The sequence below is a fragment of the Lithobates pipiens genome, unplaced genomic scaffold (assembly GCF_037356315.1).
Source record: "Lithobates pipiens isolate NorthernLeopardFrog02 unplaced genomic scaffold, aLitPip1_a1.2 Scaffold_18, whole genome shotgun sequence".
In the NCBI taxonomy this organism is placed as follows: domain Eukaryota; kingdom Metazoa; phylum Chordata; class Amphibia; order Anura; family Ranidae; genus Lithobates; species Lithobates pipiens.
Window position 1 is genome coordinate 69,677,680 of NW_027507758.1, and position 20,608 is coordinate 69,698,287.

The 20,608-nt window shown below is 39.6% G+C and overlaps 1 protein-coding gene across 7 annotated transcripts in view; it reads right to left on the reverse strand.

The window, feature by feature from the left end:
• ESRRG (estrogen related receptor gamma) overlaps positions 1 to 20,608 on the reverse strand; it is a 1,080,228-nt gene that overhangs the window by 181,465 nt on the left and 878,155 nt on the right. For all 7 annotated transcript variants that reach the window (XM_077485775.1, XM_077485771.1, XM_077485773.1 and 4 more), the window contains one exon: positions 7,203 to 7,618. In XM_077485775.1, coding sequence (XP_077341901.1) covers positions 7,203 to 7,605 — 403 coding nt within the window. In that variant the 5' untranslated portion in view covers positions 7,606 to 7,618. The remainder of the gene's footprint in view (positions 1 to 7,202; positions 7,619 to 20,608) is intronic.

The following is a 20,608-nucleotide window of genomic DNA, read 5'->3' on the forward strand; positions in this document are numbered from 1 at the left end:
TGGGTTTCAGCGCTGTCCGTGCTTTTTTGAGTACTGGCAAAATAAAAATGCCTCTTTTGTAGATTCAGTTCATAAATTATTACATTTTAAGCAAACTCCAGGTAGATATAAAAAGAGATCAGTCCATGTTGTTTGTTTATGAAAACAAATGAAAGTGTATGTCCAGGCAAAAGAGTTTTCTTAGTTTTATATAGAGTGGCAAAGAGTTAGAATCTGCTATCCAGGCTGCATTAAAGAGATTTGCCCCCACTTCCTGTCCTGATAGCAACATTTTACCAGACAAGAAGTGAAAAGAATGTTCCAAAAGCAGCAAAACAGCATACATAAACTTCAGGCAGGTAGCTAAGTATATATATATATATATATTTTTAGATAAAATTATCTTTCAGTAGTAAGGATAGAACACCCAACGGATATTTATTTATTTCAATACAGCTAACTAAAATCGGTAATAATTAAATAAAACTATATAACAATCAACATTACATATAAATACTATCAAAAAGTGCTCAAAAATGTTTGTAATGTTTGTAACTACAACAATAAATTGAAGAGATGATTTCTATTGAGATATATATATATATATATATATATATATATATATATATATATATACTTAGCTACCTGCCTGAAGTTTGCATTTTCTCCCAACTCCAAAGACATGCTGGTAGGGTACTTGGATCCTGTCTAAATTGTCCCTAGTATAGGTATGTATGAATTTGCATTAGGGACCTTACTTTATTTTTTAAATACAGGATAACAACAAAAATATAATTAATACATGCCTTCAGAAAGAACCAGCCACAATGTGGATGATTTATTAAAGAAGTTGGGCATGCTCACCATGCAAGGGAATTTTCACTTTTCTTAGTAGATCGTCTTAGTAAGTGTATATATATGTGAGTTAGGGTGGTTAGGGATTGTAAGCTCCTTGAGGGCAGGGACTGATCTGAATGTGTAATATATATTTAAAGTTCTGCATAAATTGATGGTGCTATATAAGTATCTATAATAAATAAAATAAAATAAACAATATATATATATATATATATATATATATATATATATATATATATATATATATATAAAAAAGTTTCTAAATACAGGATAACAACAAAAATATAAGTATTGAATGCCTTCAGGAAGAACCAGCCACAAGATGGATGATTTACTAAAGATGTAGGGCATGCTCACTTTGCAAGGGAATTTTCACGTTCTTAGTAAATAAGAGGAAGCTGTATTGACTTCTATCATTCAATTATGTGCAAGCAAATATGCTTTTTTATTTTCTTCACACATGTTCTTTGCAAAGTGAATTTTCATCACATGCATTAAGATAAGTAAAAATCCCCTTGCAAAGTGAGCATGCTCTACTCCTTTAGATAAATCAGCCATAATGATCACTATAGCGGCCTCTACAGGTCAAAATATGCATAATATGATAAAAAAAATCAGCTCCACCTAAAATTTGGCACCTTTTGGGGGGAGCGGGTACCTGGTTTTGATAGGTACCTGCTCCCACTTCCGGGTGAGTTTGCCGTGGCAAACTCGCCCAGAAGTTTGGCCCCCTCCTCCTTCCCCCAGCATCTGGTCCATTCACAGAGCTCTGTCATTTTCCCTTACCCAAGATGGCAGCGGTAGCACCCAATAGCTGATTGAAAAATCGGCTCGGGTGAACACACCACTGGAAACATGGACAGGTAAGTGTCCTAATATTAAAAATCTATTATTTTTTTCTGCAGGAGCCTGGAGTCCCTCTTAAGTCAATATAAATAATCAAATGTAATAGAAGACAAGATCAGTTATTATTTAACCTTTTACTAAGCAAGTTATTTATTCATCTGTCTAGATTTTTACCAATTTCATTCAAATACAAGTTGACTTCCCCCTTCTAAACAGTAGCAATAGATGGCAGCCACCATGTGGGCTGGGCAAATATTTCTGCAAAATCACCTTATAAGTTCACTGAGAAGCAATTTGAATGGAAACATAAAATTAAAGAATTGTTATATAAGTGCATTGATCTCTTTTTTTTTGCTTTTACTTGACATTTCCATCTAATGGAGTTTAAATGGATATTTAATTTTTAATGAAGAATAATAAAATACATCACAGTGCTTTAGTTTGTTTACAACTCTTAAGAAAAAAAAAAAGTTCACAAAAAGAAACTCTTACTTATTGGCAGAACCGTAACACTAATCTTCAGGTTGGCATTAGGAATAAAAGGCTAAGGTGAAGGACGGGAAGATAAACCGCTAGTGGTATGACGCCACGTGTAGTTAATAACAGCTCTTATCGTAACTTTGGATAAAAAGTAAAATGTTATCACAAGGCATAAAAGCCGCAAAGATCGGTTCTATTTACTCTCCATTCTAATGGAAAAGTGGTACAGGTTTGCGGTACGCTGACCCAGGGCAGGTGCCTGTAAACAAACGTATAAGCCGAAGCCAATCTAGTCGCGTGGAGAGTCCATTAAGTGGTTTATCTTCTATCTGGAAATGTACTTATCTTCATTTAAATACAGCTATCGGCCCATTTTGCATTCTAATGGTGTTATGTAAGAAAACCTGAGTGTACACTAGACGTTTCCACAGATTGCGGTGTATTGCTGCGGTGGTTAATACGTAAATGATGAGTTAATGAAAAAAGATTAGAGAACGGCACGTGTTGGAATGCCCAGGTACGTTTGTACAATAAGAAGGGGATGTATTACTGAAGTGTACATATAGTATATTTGCTCATGGCGCAAGTATCTAAAAATGGCTTCTTGCATCCCCATTAACCCCTCTGTGGCCATAAAGGGACAAATGTATGAAGTGTTATTACTATCAACAACAAGTGGGACAGGCGACTCTTATGGTCAGATTTACCGCTTTGCACTTTTTATTAAAGTGGTTGTAAAGCCTTAAGGTTTTTCGCCTTAATGCAATCAATGCAGTAAGGTGAAAAACCTTTTATGCTGCAGTGCCCCCTCCCCCAAACACAGCCCCCATTCTTCCCTGAGCCTGATCTGATCCAGTGATGTGCACGAGTGCAGTGGCTACAGCCGCTGTCTCGCTCCTAGTGGGACAGATGGGTAGCAGCAGGAGCCATTGGCTCCCACTGCTGTTAATCAAATCCTGTGACATGGGAGTGGGCGGAGGGGCTGAGTCCCACTTTCTGTCTCAATAAATGCAGCAGCAGGACTTGGGAGCATTCCCCCCATGAAAACCAGCTTTCCGTGGGGGCACCTGATGAAGAGGAGTAACCTCGAGTGCCAGCAGGTGATCCTAGAACAAGAGGATCAGTGCTGCTCTGTGCAAAAGCATTGCACAGCAAGTAAGTATAGACATAGTTGTTATTTTAATCCAAAAAAAAAGCTTTACAACCACTTTAAAGCTCAACTGGGCTTTCAGTTATAAATCAGCTAAATACATTCCCAATGCATCAAAACAAAAGGTGTGCAAAGTATTAAATTTTAATTAGAAATCAGCCACACCTGAGTACAAACACCTGTCCCTTAATAGTGTGCTGCATAGTGGCACCCTTGTTTTCTGTGTGAAAGCAGTAGTCTCTCTGCAGATGTCAAACAATGCCCCTTTTGAGTCAGAACTAAAATTTTCCAATCAGCAGGGAGCATGAGCTTTGCTGACTGCAGAGCTAGAGGTCTGACTCAGCAGGGGGCATGTTGGACCTCAGCAGAGAGATCATTGCTTTTACAAAAAAGAGCAAGCATTCCTCTCTGTAGCATTTTGGCAGGGCACAGGCTTTTGTACTCAGGCTGTGGTTGCTTTCTTCAGAAAACAAACTGTTTTTCTGCAACTGGAATGTGTTTAGTTAATTTAAACTGAAAGTTCAACTGGACTTATATAATTAAAGCAGATATCTATTTTTTCATATCCACTGTCCCCATGAATAGTATTAAAAAATAAGCTTTTGCTGCAATACTTACCTCCTCTCTAGCACTGTCTTCTACAGACTTACAGCTCCTGGTCCCAGCCACCACTCCTCTTCTAGATTGAATGATTGCCAGCATTATCCAACCCACTTCCTGTGAGCCCAGGCTGTCAATGCCATGCGCATTGGGAGCCTGGGCTCACAGATATTCTCTTCCTGAATTCCTTAGACTGAGAGAGAATGAGCCAATGGGATTTGCTGTCAATCTTGCAGACAGGAGGGGACATTAAAGTGGTCAGAGTGATGACCTCCGTAGTGTGGTGAAACTCAATGATTGTCCAGTCAGTAGGCTGGGGTTGAACCTTAACCAAATTTTGCTGCTTTAAACAAAAGAAGAAGAATACAGAGGCTTTCATTGTAATATGCTGGCTGCTTGGCTGTTATGGTGACCAACTAGATTTAGTAATGTCTAGGTCATGGACCCAGAACAAACATTCCGATGTGGAGATTCATGATAAAGTCCTGATCTTTAGATTTTTTCTGGGCCAGTGACTGAAAGTTCTGAAGAAACAAGATCAGCCTTTCAACCACAAAGGGAATACTTAGCAGCAACAGCCTAGAGATGTTTCTTATAATAGGTTTACTCTGCAGTGGAGACCAGGGACATGGCTGAACTTCTTGTCAGTGGAGTCCTAATCACAAGACTGACTAAATAGAATTAAAAAGCTTTTGGCAGGTACGACAATCTACATAAATGTGGAGATGGATTTGAGCATTTGTCAGTTTTTTTTTTTTGTTGCTGTCTGTGCCCCTGTTAAGGGGATAAGAAAATCACAAATTTTGGGTTGTCCCCAAAAAAGTAATACAAGGGAAATCTTCCAATGGGGACACTAGTTCTGGTGACCAAGGAATTCCTCCAATTTGCAGAAATTTCCGCTCACTTCCTATTTGGCTGTGGGACAGGAAGTGAAGGCGAATCCTCGCAATAGGACAAAGACGGGGACAAAAAAAAAACTCACCATGGTTTTAACTAGACTTGTGCACCATGGAAAATTTTGTTTAGTTTTGGTTTGTTGTCATTCGTAAAATACATAATTTCATTCTGTTATATTCGTTATGTTATGTTAATACGTTTTCGGATAATTCGTTATTATTCGTAGAGTGTCAATATTCGTTATACTGAATCTCGAATCCTGTCGACTTAATTTGTTATATATGCGCTATAATTTTGTTCGTATTAGTTGAAATTCGATATTTATGTATGTATAGACATTAGTGATAATGATTCGTAGTTTGGAAAGTCGTTTGTTTATTGAATCTTTTAACACACACAATGACAACGTCTCTTCTCCTCAGCTCAAATACAATACAACACCCTTCTAGCTCAGTTCTCAGGAATGCACTTTGCCAGTAATCCAACCTCCAGCACAAAATGAATCCGCTGATTGGACTATAAGATTTACTTTGAGCTGACCCTTTGTTTCATTAGATCTTTAAAGAATTACTGAATCATGTCAAATTAATTCGTGATATCAGATATAATTTCTTTTGTATTCATTGTAATTCGTTATTTTTTTATTCGGACATTCGGATGAATTCGAATGTCTGAAAGATGCAAAATTCGGCCGAATTTCGATTCGTTATGAAACGAATTGCACAAGCCTAGTTTTAACTCTCCATTATTCTATAGAAAATGAAAAATAAGTTTTGCCTATAGTTCTTCTGTAAATGTCAGCAATTATGGTTATAATAGTCAGATACTAATGTAAGCCTTTACACACCTTTATTTGAACGTATTCCGTAACACAGTGTAATAAGCAACAATGATGCAAAAGTGCAGTAACCCACTGAAACAGAATGCAAGTCCTCTCTTAGCTGATCTGACTACGGTGTGCTGTTTTGTATTACAACACTTTGCACATGTTAATTGCAATCTGCACTGCCTTACTGAATACATTTGAAACTGTTTTCCTTTAGAGCTTCCATCTTCCATAATCCATATATTGACTGTGGAAAGAGTGCATGTGTCTCTGAATGCCTTCCTTCAATGCAGAAAGAAACAGTGGAATATTCAGGAGGTCACTTTGAATCAAGAAGTAAATTAAAAATGAACATTTTTGGTGGTGGTGTTAGTGGTGGGAGGAGGGCAATGGCCTTTTAAAGTGTACATGTGGGGTAATTCATTCTCAAAGATCACAACCACAAAGTTTCTAATAGTTTAGAACACCTGCTGCATGAGGAATTAAGGTGAAAGTGTGTGTGTGTGTGTGGGGGGGCCTGGGGGGGGGGGGGTCTGTGATTTCAGTACTTCTTCTGTGAAATTTTTAGTTGATTTGCTCCACAATGTCTGCAGCTACAGGGGTTAGTATGAGTTTGTTTTAAAGCTCACTTACTGCATAGAAGAAGAATGGTTAAGAATATGCACAAATGTGAATGTTCATAGCCTGACCACAGATTCACGTTAATATCCAGTCTGACACAGTAGACAAAATATGCTAGAAACATGGCTCCTAACTGACCCTTCTTTGGAAGAACTGTCCTGCTTTTGGAATCAGTTCCTTATGTGTTAGCTGGATGTACCATTTACAGTAACTGCCAAATGTTTATTACTCCACCAAATGATTAATCCAACCTTCTAAATTATTGCCTTTATTATTTTGAAATGACAATAAAAAGGAACAGTAGTGTAAAAAAGGCTCAGCGGGTTTAACTAATATTTTTTGGGGCATTAAATCTTCATGAACTTCTTAACAGAGTCTTGGCATACCTTGCATAACTTGGGCTAAAAAATTCCCTCTTTCCCACCTCAAAAGGTACAGTATATAGACATATGAATAGGTGTAAAAAACGTATCTGGGTACTAGTACTTTTCTGGCATTTGACTACAGTAGACCATACACAGTATGCTTTTGTATGGGAAACTCAACCATACCAATAATAATGTAATATCTGTGTCCTATTAGATTTAACTGAACAGCTATTTTAAGACTGGCTTATTTATAACACTCTTGCAGGCTTAATCAATAAAATATCCACAGAGCAAAGTCTAGTACCGGCAGTACCCAATCAGCATACACCTTGTATTGATCAGGTGTCTGTCTGGGTGCAATAGGTGACTGCACTGTGCACCTAGCACCTTGAACTATTTACTTGACTAAGGTCTCTCATGACAAATCTTATAGCAATGGGCCATCAGAACCTTAAGCCTTTATGGCCAGCTTTAGTACGTTAAATTGATACAAGGAATTCAGTTTTAAGAACTGATAATAGCATAACAATGTTTTGATTTGGGTATAAATATGTCTGATAAAAAATAAAGCACCAACCTTGAATTGTCCTTTTGAAAAAAGCCTTACAGGCCTCACATGAAGCCACCCCATAATGGTAGCCTGATGCTATGTCTCCACACACTAGACACAGTCTTTTGGGCATTGCATTAAGCATGTATTCACATTTGGTCTGTGAATCTTCGGCGATGGTGCTGGAGCAGTCATCATAACGTTTCCTGACTGGCCCATTGCCACCAAGGCCTGTAGCCGAAGGGTACAAGGGTGGTGAGTCCAGTCCATTCTGGTGCCCGTTCATAGTGGAACTGTAGCTTCCGCTGGCGTCGGAGGAGCCACCTGGGCTGTGGTGGTTGATACTGTCCGTCAGGGAAGCTGGACTTGAGGGTTCCGTCTTGATGTATGACGAGCAGCTGGAATCAATGTGTCGATCTTTGCTTGACATTCTGCAGAGAAGCCTGCATGGTAATAAGGGGGAGAGAAAAGAGAAGACTCCGTTTAATAAAAAGCAAGCTTCCTTTTCTTTAAGATTGCTCTGTAGGGGCTAAAGACTGCACATCATTCATCCATCAGTCAATAACTCTTGTTGTACATGAAGGTAATCAGCATAAGGCCATGACAGAGATTTAGCAATGTTACAGACAGACGGTAAACAAAAACTTTAAAAAGCACAAATCCCCTTTCCCAAAGGTAAGGCTGCTTGTCAATCGCAAAACTGTACATGCAAGAAGACGAACGCATCGCAGTGCTGGAGGCTTAACCAAAAATAAAAAAGAAACTGCAAAAATGATTGAATGAAAACATGTAAATTCAGATTTCTTGCAATTGATTGTGTTATTTTGGTCCACCTCAGTCATTATTGCTTCATATTCTTCAATAGGGATATGAAGGCATGACATGTTTTTCCTTCAGTATGATGATATAGGAAAATAATTTATCAGAAAGCAGTTAGCATAGGAATAGATCATTACAAAATATGATTTAGAGATTATTGTAGGTACATTTTCCAAATTATGCTTATGTGAAATTATTTTATCCTTCTTGCCTTAACGTTTTTAAGTGGTCATCCATTTGAATTTTTCTTAGCTATTTTATACATTTAAAGTGTCTGTAAACCTCAAATTTAAAAGTTAGAGACTTAATTTCTCTGTCTCTTACTTTAAACATTTTGGTTCCCTTTATCTGTAGAAAAAGTGTAAAGCACACAAATGTCTGGCGATCCTGCCAGTCCCTTTAAGAAGTAAGGGTTTCATGTTGGTTCCTGACCACGCTAAGTAGGAAAGAAGAACCATGGTAGAGTGGTCAGTGTTCACCCTTTTTTCTTCTCTGGGATATGCCTGTAGTCTTAAAGATACACCCTCTCCCCATGTTCCTAGTGTTTGAAATAACTAAAATTATTTATTAACTGTCGATTTCAACTTATCTTTGTGGTGAAAAATTAGATCTATAAATACAAATGTAAAGGACAACTCCACTTTCAGTTGTCATCCTTCAATATTTCTTACACCCCCCCCCCCCCCCCTCAGTGAAGCCCAAGTGGTAAAATACCCGCTCTGGAGTTCGCCACTGTCCACCGCCACAGTCTTTGCATCAAAAACTCCTGTGAAGGGTCCATTGCACATGTATGCCGCTTGTGACATTCATTCCTTTGCTTTAGTCTGTACCCCTCTGGATAACCATAGGCCGCTATGAGCACAAACCAACCGTTATCTTAATAAAGTAGGAACATATGAACTTAGCTGGTAGTTTTAGCTGCAAAGACAGTGCAGAGCCAGGCAGACCTCATAAGGATAAACTCTACCAAAAGTGAAGTTGTCCTTTAAAGTTCACCAATGCTGACCAAAACCAGCGTGAAATTTTACAAAGAACTATTTACTTCAGTCCTTGCTCCCCAAAGGAATTTCTGGTGTACACTTATGCTAAAGTGGTCAGAAAGTGGTATTCATTTACACATCCAAACCTACATAACATAAGGAGAACACATAATCTAAGACACCCATACTGCAAGGCAAGACTATTTGATGCTTAGCAACATTTTTTAAGAAATACAGAAACTCTATTCAATATGTGACTTCTTTTTTTGTTATTCTCAACCTTTATCCGTTAATACTAATTAGCGCCCTAGAAGTGGCTTGCCTTTACTTACAGTCATGTCTTAGGCCAACATATGAAAAAAAGTGGCCTAGCTCTGACTTACAGCAGCTCTGTGAATTCCTTTTAATTTAGAGCACTTACAAAACCACTTATTACCTTATAATTACTGGACTGCTCTCACATACATTATGATCTTAGGCTACAGTTAGGAGTTATTAGGGTACTAAAATACGCTCCCTTTTTACTCTCTCTCTCCCCGGCAGTGAATTTTATGCAGCCATGATTAAAACATTCATTCAGATTCATCCCTCACAACTGGGCTTTCACCAGATATTGCAGGCTCCTCTGTAACAATGCCAAGTGCTTCCTCTTTCTTATCCATCTACTGTTTTCTCTCCATCAGGTAGCATACGGAGGTTGATGTACTAAAACTTGAGAGTGCAAATTCTGGTGCAGCTGTGCATGGTGGCCAAACAGTTTCTAACTTCAGCGTGTTCAATTAAGTGTTGACAAAATATCCTGGAAGCTGATTGGCTACCATGCACAGCTGCACCAGATTTTGAGTTCTCCGGTCTTAGTTAGGCCCCTTTAACACTGGGGCATTTTTCAGGTGCTACAGCACTAAAAATGACGCCTGTATAGTGCCTGAAAAAATCTGGCCCCTTTCACTTGAGTGTGAAAGACGGAGGGCTTTCACACTGGAGCGTTGCGCTAGCAGGATGGTGAAAAAAGTCCTGCTAGCCACATCTTTGGAGCGGTGTATTTACCGCTCCTACCCATTGAAATCAACGGGACAGCGTGGCTATACTGGCGGCAAAGCGCTGCTGCAGGCAGTTTTAACCCTTTTTCGGCCGCTAGCGGGGGTTAAAACCGCCCCGCTAGTGGCCGCATACCACAGCTAAAATGACGGTAAAGCTTTACCGCCAACACCGCTCCCGCCTCAGTATGAAAGGGGCCTAAGTCTCCCCCACAGTGCCTATCTAGCCTCAGTTACTTAGAGTAAGGTTTTTTATAACTGTTAAATTCTTGGGTGCTTAAAAGAAGGAAATGGAAAGGTCCTTTTTATAGCTATTTTACCACTCATTTGTTGAATTCTAGCAAACGTTCTGCGTTCTGATTTTTGGGGTGTCGTTAACTTTTACTTGACACCCGCAGCAGATCGCATGAACACAATGCGATTGCTATGCGGTGCAGAAACGCAGGGATTCCTGTGCGTTTCCTGCATCAGTGTGAACCAAACCTAAAACTGAACTTTAGGTAGATATAAAATGCACAGATTAATTAAGCTATGTATTCATTAATACATCATTAAGGGCCAATTTACATCTATAGATTGTGGGAATGCACATGTTTGAACAGCTCCCCTACACATTAGGGGAGATTTACTAAAAGTGGTGCACAACAGAATCTAGTACAGTTGTGCATAGTAATGAATCAGCTTCTAGATTTCAATGTCAAAGCTTAATTGAACAAGCTGAAGTTAGAAGTTGATTGGTTACTATGCACAGCTGCACCAGATTCTGTGTGCAACCGGCTTTACTAAATCGTCCCCAATAACCCAGTGCAGAGAAATTGCATTGACAGTGCATTGCAGGGAAAAGTTTTTGACACATCTGATTTTGGTGCTTTGGGAGCCCATTAACTTCAATGTTATTGGGTGACACAACACACACTAACACACTGCACAAATGCAAATGGATATAAACTTATATTTTTTTAAAGCAAGCAGTGTAAGTACCTGAATTTGACCTGGTATTAACCTCTTGCAATCCCCATACAGCAGAGGTCAGACAGGGAGAAGGAGAGGCAGTACAAAGAGTCAGTTAAGTGTGCTGCAGTGCTAGGGGATCTGCTGTTAGAATGAGAGAGCAAAGTAACAGAGAGATGAGCTCATAAGTGTGCTGCTTCTCTTTTCACTGTGCAGTCACTGGCTAGGGGAGGGACAAGAGCTATAAATGTTACCTAACTGCAGCAGAGACAAATCAGGTGTCCCGCCCTGCCACCCAGGGCTGTGCTGTGTGGCAGAGCTGCATAATTCTCAGGACTGAATACACAGATATACAAAACTATAAGCCACCAAACAGCTCATATATATATATATATATATATATATATATATATATATATATATATATATATATATATATATATATATATATATATATATATATATATATATATATATATATATATATTATCCTTGTATTTAGCTGTTTGCTTGGAGCTCCGTTTAAAAAAAAAAAGATTTAATTAGCAGCGCAAGTTGACTTTAGGGTACTGAAGATTTTATGCCTCTGGGGTTTGAACACACCCTAAAAGTTCTACAATAGGGTAAATCTGCATAAAAATGTGATGGCTTTTAAATGGAAAAAAAAGAACGATTCGATTTACATATGCTTCCTTAACTTTTACGTCTATCCAAGGCTTCTGCAAATAATGCCCATATTTACTTTAATCGTCGTGTCCTACAGTGCTTTTAGCATCTGTCAGATGGCAGAACATTTGCACTTGGCTATGTAAATTAAGGTGGGGAAAAAACGTTTTTTTCTCTACTGATAGCCAGGAAAAGAAGTCTCATTTTGACCCGATTTCACTAATTCTGCCTTGCAGATGAAAGTTGTTTGAACATCAGCTGCAGGACAGCCATTGTTATGCCGCGCTCTATTTGGAGTCGTGGCAGAAATAAGCTCCAACGAGGGGGTGGTGGGAATGGAGGGGGGGGGGGGTGACCTGCTAATTACAGAGGAGTTCATTACACTAAAGACACTGCAGACATCATTCCATTATACTAAGCTGCTAACATCAGGGCTAATTCACATTCCTCTCTCACTCAAAGAAGAAAAAAAAAATCTCAGATTTTTATTATTGAAGGACAGAAATATTCACAATTATCTATAAATTCAACTGTCACACAGTGGGTTTTATCCTGGCCCCTTCTTCAATCTAAAATTGAAGGCAGTAAAATCCACATTAAGTCAAGCCAGGAATACTGCGAATACGGCTTTATTTCAAAGAGCTCGTTTTTGTCAGAACGAAACCGTTTTCAAGATGATGACTTTATCTGTGTTTTATTAGCAAAAAAAAAAAAAAGTGAACCTTGCTTTGTGTTACTATGACAGAAATTCACATTATCGTGATTGCAAGAGATTGAGGTTAACAAAGGGTCTATAATCACCTAAGGGTTTTGATGCGCTTTTTGTAAAACTCCGAAGTGGGGATAGTTATTAGATGCGTTTGTAATGCGCTGTGAACCGGTTTGAAGAGTATTTATTAAAAATGAAATTGTACAGCCACTAAGAGTAAATAAATTATATGAAGTGTGTATAGTTTGTATTGTAACTTTAGCACAGGGACAGAACAATACTGACCATCCCTAAGTTAAAATAAAAAACCCAACCCAGAAGGTTTTTCTTTCACTTAAAGGAAACTCAACTGTCTTTTCAGTGAGCTCACATTTTGAGTAATTGTTTATAACATTGAAATAAATTTTGGATCAGGTGATAACATTGCTGCTCCATTGTAGCCCCCAAAAATACCCGGTGCTTCTGCTTAAGGGGGAACAGTCAATCACCAAGCCTGAGCACCATAACCAGATAAGGGAGACACCACCATTAACCCTGTGAAAGCTCGAACTCCAGCTTCAACAGCAACTAACACCAATGGTGTTAGAGCACACTTAAGGGTGCAAATGCCTAGTGCAGTGATGGCGAACCTTGGCACCCCAGATGTTTTGAAACTACATTCCCATGATCCTCATGCACTCTGCAGTGTAGTTGAGCATCATGGGAAATGTAGTTCCAAAACACCTGGGGTGCCAAGGTTCGCCATCACTGGCCTAGTGCAATACTACAGGATTTATTAAGACAATAAACAGAAAGGCAAATCCATACTCGCAGAAGAGAAAAAATAAATGTGTTGTATCAAATTAAATTACGATCCAGTGTAGCATCAAGTGGCCTGGCCCATGCATCATGGTATCAGCAGACTGACACATTTTGGAGGGAGCACCCCCTTCTGCAGAGCTCTGTGTGCTTTTTTTTTACAGTATCTGCTGATAGCTACACTGTTGGAGCATTTCAGTAGAGGAGGTGTTTGTTTGTACAGATGTGTTAGAGCTTACACATAAAATAGAATGGTGGGAGAGTCGGGGTAAGATAAGTGGGATGGGCAAGATGAGTATAAGGAGTTGATTTAGAGTAGCACTCTGCAATAGCAGTCGCTCCAGAGCTTAGTACATGAGCAGAAGCTCTGCTGAGTTCCATCATCCAATTATGTGCAAACAAAAATTCTGCTTTTTTTTTTTTGATTTTCCTTGCACGTGATTGGGCATTCTTTGCAAAGTGAACCTTTACTTCATTTACTAAGCTGTGGAGCAACTGCTCTTGCAGAGTGCAACTGTACTTTGCAAAGTGCACAGTCTATTTGCCTTTGGTAAATCAACCCCTGAGTCTCTTTAAAGGATAACTATACATTCACTGAACAAAGGGCCTGTGTTGATGGGCTTTAGGCACGTTGTAAATTGCATCAGTTTGATACACTTTCAGAATTCACTGACAAGTGCATTTGACCTGCATTTGACCTTTTGGGAATGCAAAACCTGCTTGACGGCCATTCTCGCTATATGTGATTGGGCTGCGCCAGGAAGCTTTACCCAGGGCTGTTGCATGCATTGACAAGGACATTTTTCTAGTGTCCTTTAAGAGCTGCAATGGTGTACATTGAAAAAGTAGGACATGTACATGTCAAATTGTGACATTTTCAAAAAAATTAAAAGAAAAAATTTACCAGCGCGATGCCTCATTTAGCATCAGCACCGCTTCCTTCACAGCGCTTTCTAGCAACACACCAGCAGCTGACACTTCTGTATATCAGAAACTTGCACCACAGCTGTGGTTCCCAGTAAACTGGTTAATGTCTTTTAGATAAGCCTCAGATATAGATAAATACTACACTGTGCATTTTCCATATTTCCATTAGGCAAGGTAGCTGCATTGTCTTTGCATGCTCTGCCCATTTTTGCATTGGCTTCCTTTGGATGCTCTGGCTTTTTCCTACAGATCAAAAAAGATCAGCACAGCTTAAAATTGATGTATGAAAAGGTTGGCCCTAAAGGTTGTATAGGCAGGGGAGGGGCATTATGCTGTAAGATCCTCGAGGAGCAGAGACTGTGTTAAATGGTTCTATGTAGTCTGTAAAACACTGCATGCTATGTGTTATAAAAAAAATAAGAAAATACATGGTCCTTATATAAACTTTTTATTAAAAAAAGAAAACATTACATAAACCAGATGGCGACTAAAATTTGCAAAACCATTATGGAAAAGTAGTCCAACACTCAAAATCGTTAATGTAAAGGTATATGGAAATTTACAACATTCCAGTGCTCAATGATGAAAACATTCCTTGGAATTCATAAAGACTGGAACAGACAAATTTTGTGAAAGTGACTTGCATCTATTATAAACGTGGCATACACCATATTCATGTACCCGTCTAGAACTTGCACTTGAATTTGGTGCACGATGTGCCACTTTTAGAACGCATGCAAGACACTTTAGCAAAATCTGTCTGTGCTAGGGTCTCTCTGTACACCAAAAAAGAGAGTTGGTCTTAATTAACTCCCCTTTCATAAGATATGAACTGTCAATATTCTATTTTGAATTTGGCACATCCATTGCACCACACTATAAAGTGGCACATTTTAGGCCTTTCACACTGAGGCGCTTTGCAGATGCTATAGCGTTAAAAATAGTGCCTGCAAAGCACCCTGAAACAGCGGCTCCATTCACTCCAGTGTGAAAGCCTGAGGACTTTCACACTAGAGCGGTGCGCTGGCAGGGAGGCAGAAAAAGTCCTGCCAGCAGCTTCTTTGGAGCGCATTATGAGCGGTGAACTCACCTCTCCTAAAGCGCCCCTGTCCATTGAAATCAATGGGCAGCCCCACCGAACCGCCAGCAAAGCGCCACTGTACCCTGTACACGAAAACCCTTTTTTGGCCGCTAGCGGGGGTTTAAAGGACCCCGCTAGCGTCTGAATAGCGCAGCAAAAACAATGGTAAAGCGCTGCTAAAAATAGCGGCCTTTACGACTGATGCCCGGGCGGCTCAGTGTGAAAGGGCTCGAAGAACTAACCAAATTTGGTAAACAAGTTTCTTTCAAAAAACAAAAGTGTTGCAGATGCTTTATGAATTTTGCACAACACATTAACAAGAGGCATTAAAAGTGCAGCAGCTTTATTGCATTCCTTCTACCATGTATTATCGATAGCATATTCTTTCATGGATGTTATTAGCCACTTACAACTAACTGATGCCCTAAATGCAATGCAGCAAAGGTGCCCTTCTTGGCCCCTCCATTTGCTTCAAAGAGAGGTATGATATTTATTTATTTTTAATCATATTTACCTTGGTGGATGAAACATTGGTCCGATGCTGCAATTGTCTGTCGGCTCTAAGGCTAAGAACCAAACAAACACTACTTATTGCTTGGTTCTCAGTGTTCTCCCAAGCAGAGAACTGAGGACCAGAGAGTTGGGTGGTGAAGGGGGGCAGGAGCGGCTGGATCAGGCTCTCATTGCCTTGCTGAGGCAGGTGCCAGTCCAGGCATGTGGGCGGATCCCAAACATATGGTCATGATCTTTGCCGAGCCTGGACTGGCTCTGTGATGTCATCCAACAGCAAGCTTCAGCCCGCTGTCTGATGAAAATGGGTCACAGGAGTGAAGAATGATCTGCACTCCTGTAATCCACAAGGTTTGGCTCTACTTCTTATTTAACTGACTGAATAAGTGCTGTAAGTGAAGCAAAAGTTTGAAAATTCATAAACCAGTTTTCCTCCAGGTCAGCCCCAGGCCAGACCCCAAAAATATATTAAATATAAATGTTTTCATTTTTTTTTTCATTTTACAGATTGGACATGGATCAAAACCAAGCAACTGACTGAGCCCTTTAACTTGAGCAGGGAAATCACTTTTTGATAAAGGATAATTCAATAAAAAAGAAAAAAAGAAAGAAAGATCAAGGTATATGAGCCCTATAGAAGTAGTAAGAGAAAGGACTTGTGGCGCGGGATGTAAATAAACTATGGAGGATGCAGTAGGCAGATCTCAGTAAAAATACATCTGTGGAGGGAGAGGGTGGAATTGGTTAACTTAGGGCAAGTGGGCAAATAGGATAAGTGTACCTTGTTTAAAAGTGCAATTATCCTTTAAGAGCATAATAGCTATGGGAAAAAAAAAAACTTTGTGTGACCCCTTCCATTGGTGCCCTAAGCATATCCTTATTTTGCTTAATAGTTAATCCAGCCCTGTCCATATAATATTCATCTTACACATTGCCCTATTGCGCAATTAGAAGGGCGTAGGTCATCCACAACTTATTTATTATAAGGCCGCTGTTTACCAGCCATTTAACGTACAGAGAAGCTATAGTTCTGCACAATACCATAACTTTTTTTTTTCTTGAGGTTTCTGCTTTAATAGATATTTGTGGTCTTGACTTTGTGACAGTGTATCTTACCCAGGCGCTGGATCCTAAACCCCGTTAAAACGACAATATTTTCATCTTGTTACATTCTGCCCTGCAAGTAATGCTGCAAAGCATTTCAGAGCTGGTTCCCCCCTCCCCTGAATGCTTCTTTACAATGACCACGTTTTCTGCTTCAATTACTTGCACTCTAGCAAAGTGGCCAAAACACAAATCACTTAGTAGAAAAATGGGCACCAGCTGGTCTTGTGTAAGAAAGAGGAAAGCGAAAGGAAAGAGACGGAATGAAGTGTCATGTCAAAAATCATCGGTGCAACGTGCGATTTGGGAAACAGGACTACTTTATGGCGACAGGGTGTCATTACGCCATCACTGTAATACTGACGCTTTGACAACTCTTCCCCTAACATATCATCACTGCATTAAGGTGCACTGGCTAAGCCCATGCAAGGTGCACAAAAACATTTATTCTCTTCGTTTTTTTTAATAAGACTTTGCCTTGTTAAGTTGATAGAATTGCCCATCCACCGGAAGTAGACATCAAGGGAAAAAAAAGTCTTGAGATCCTAACATTGTGGCTCAGTCAGCATGCAACAATGATTATGATTAAAAGAGAAGTATGGGAACTGTTTTTATTTTTTAATCATACTCACCTAGGTGGAGGCAGCATCGGTTCGATGCTGTATCTGTCCCCCACTAGCTCTAAGGCTGAGCACCGAGTGATCAAACACCGCAGATCGTCCGGTTCTCAGAGCTCCCTGAGCAGAGAGAGATGTCTGCTCTGCCCCTCCAGCGCTCACTGGAGCGCTGGGCTGTGGAGGGGGCGGGAGCGGCCAGCTCAGGCTCTAAGCAGGTTGCTGAGAGGATGAGCCACATGCCAGTCCAGGCATGTGGGCGGATCCCGATCATATGGTTGCAATCTTTTGGGCCGGCTCCCTGACGTAAGCTGAAAGCGGACTTTAGCCCACTGTCTGTTGGAAAGGGATCATAGGAGTGCAGAGTGAGCTGCACTATTGTGATCCACAGGAGAAGTACAGCCAAACAAGTTTTGGCTGTACTTCTCCTTTAAGCTCACCATAGTAAAATGTTCTTCATTTTTTCTTCTTGTTTGTCAGTTATACCCAATTATGCTTCTTTACCGCATTTACATGTTTTTCTTCTATTTTGGATAAGACGGGGAACTCTGTCAAGCACTTATTGGGAGGATTCAGCCCCTCTTTGTCTAGGTAATCATTGTCACTAAGAAATAAAATGTGGAGAAATCCAAAATCTTTGAACTACCACGGAAACAAGAACCAAGGAGAAGTCAATCAGGGGCCCAATGTTCTGGTGGCAACTGTACACGACTGGAATTCCTCTTACTTTAGGCTTTAGGGAGATCATCTCTTGCTTTCTGTTGCATTTTGAATAGAGTGGGGAAGATTCACCCCTCTCTTTGTCCTGGTGATCATTGTCTCTAAGAAAAAAAGTGATAAGAAATCCAAAATCTATGAGCGATCATGGGAGCAAGAACTGAGTAGAAGCCTTCAATCAGGGCCCAATGTTCTGGTGGCAACTGTATAAGACTGGAATTCCCCCTAATGTTGGGCTTTTAGGGAGATCTTCTCTCACTTCCTGTTGTCTTTTGGATCAAGTTGGGAACTCTGTAAAGCTCTTATTGAGCAAAAAATAAACTGGGGGGGGGGGGGGGGGGTAGAGGATTACCCATCCCTACTCTACTCACAACAAAAAAAAAAGGTTTTTGCCTTTCCATATACCGTACTTTCATTTTTCTGTATAACTATAGAATTTGTATTTTGCACTTTTCATGGGTGATCTATGAACACACGGAGCCCCCTTGTCAAAAGAGAAAATAGCTGGCATAATCCTGATCCCTGTCTAATTGCCTATTGTGCAACGCCTGCCAGAGTGCAGGACATTTAACCTGGAGGAAAGTGGGGTGTTTTTTATATTGCAGCTGAACTCCAGGCAAAAAGTTAAATACACAGATGAAATACTCAGAAGATGGATCCATTTTAACTGCCAATGAATTTATATTTCTCTTTTAGCCCCCATCACACCAAATCTGACTTTGAAATCATGTCACTTCAATTGAAATTGCATGATTTCAAAGCCGCATGTCTGACATCTGTGTGATTTCATTCAAGCCACACCTGAAATCGTGCTGGAACGTATTTTTTGCAAATCAGCACGCCATCGCAAAGTCAGCACCGTCTGCACTAAGGTCTTGCACCTCCTCGGCCTTTGACTGGACAGTGAAAGGAGAAGTACATTGATGAGCTTACTTCTCTGTCACTCTGCTCCCTCCTTTCATAAATGATTGGCTCTTTATGTTGTCTCTCTCTCAGTCTGAACACTACAAGAGGCTGATTCTAAAGCCTGGTAAACACGCAAAGTTATTTTTTGTTCAACCCAGATCGCAGTGAGTGCTGACTGGATGCTGGTTTTCCAAAAGCCAGTCCTTAGACCAGCTTCTGTTGTACAGCTGCACACACTGACCGAACGTTCTTGTTGAACTGTCTGAAACCGGCTGATATTTGACCCGTGTATACCCAGCCTAAGTCACATTCAAGTATTTGAATACATTTAATAATATATTAATGCTTACAGAGCTCAATTATTATACATCAGGATTTTAGAGGTAAAGTCAGTTTTCACACAGATTCTTCACAGCTGCTACATAAGGATTTCTAGAGAGCTGTAACAGGAAAGAGGCAAATACATTTCTTGCTGCAGGCTCTATGTATCAGTAATATTGTATGAGATAGTGGGAGAAATTACATATGTTACTCACTTTAAGTTTTGTTTAATTATAAATTTATTAAATTTTTTTTATAATTGACTAGTCTACATTAGATTTCATTTAATCTCAGTTACTTTGTTTAGCTTAGAATAGAAAATATTCAAGGATAAAGAACCATTTATCTGGTTGCTTTTATAATGATAGTTTTGTGAAGTTTTCTATGTCATGTTAAAGAACTGTAATCTCGAAAAATATTATATTTTGATAACTGTAAGTGGTTAATGCATATAATGATAGCATTCAGTGTATGAATTCTCTAATTTAACACACCTTTAGTTATTTCTCTTTACATTTACATTCAAGCTAAGCTGTCCAGTAAAAGTGGCAGTGAAGCTGGTGAGGATAATCTAGAACACTGTCAGTTGTGCTGGAGCCATAACAGCAACAGTTTCTTGTTTGGCTAAGTTCACATTGATGTTGAATTTTAAAGTAACCTTTATCAGTGCATTAATGCACCTATAGCCGTAATGCACCCTTCAAAAGTGTTGCACAGGCACTTAAGTCCCATCTAGTGGTGCTTCTCAAATGTCCAGTTTTTTTTTTTACATTGTTAGTGATCACTTTTGAAGCTTTCCAATTGCACCTTACATGCAGCTTATGCACATTTTAAATGTGCTCATGATGTTTACAGCTGCCATTGGAATTAGATGGAGGCAGTTGTAAAGCATCAAAGCCTGAGGAACTCTGCAGGAAGCATTAAATTTGCCTTACCACAAGGCAGCGCTGTCATATGTATACCTTCATCCACTCCTTGTTTTTTGAGTGGCATTGATAGGCAGTTGGATAGCAGTAAAAATGCGACCCAACTGCCTATTTTCATTGCCTTTGTGAATGAGGACTAACTGACGTATTATGGAACATCTTGGCTTAAAATAAAAATAAAATTACAAGTAAAGGTGTGTGAAATAAAAAACAAAATACAGTAAAAACTTGGATTGCGAGCATAATTCGTTCCAGAAACATGCTTGTAATCCAAAGCACTTGTTTATCACAGCAAATTTTCCCATAAGAAATAATGGAAACTCCGATAATTCGTTCCACAACCATTTCTTCATAAGTCCTTCAGTCT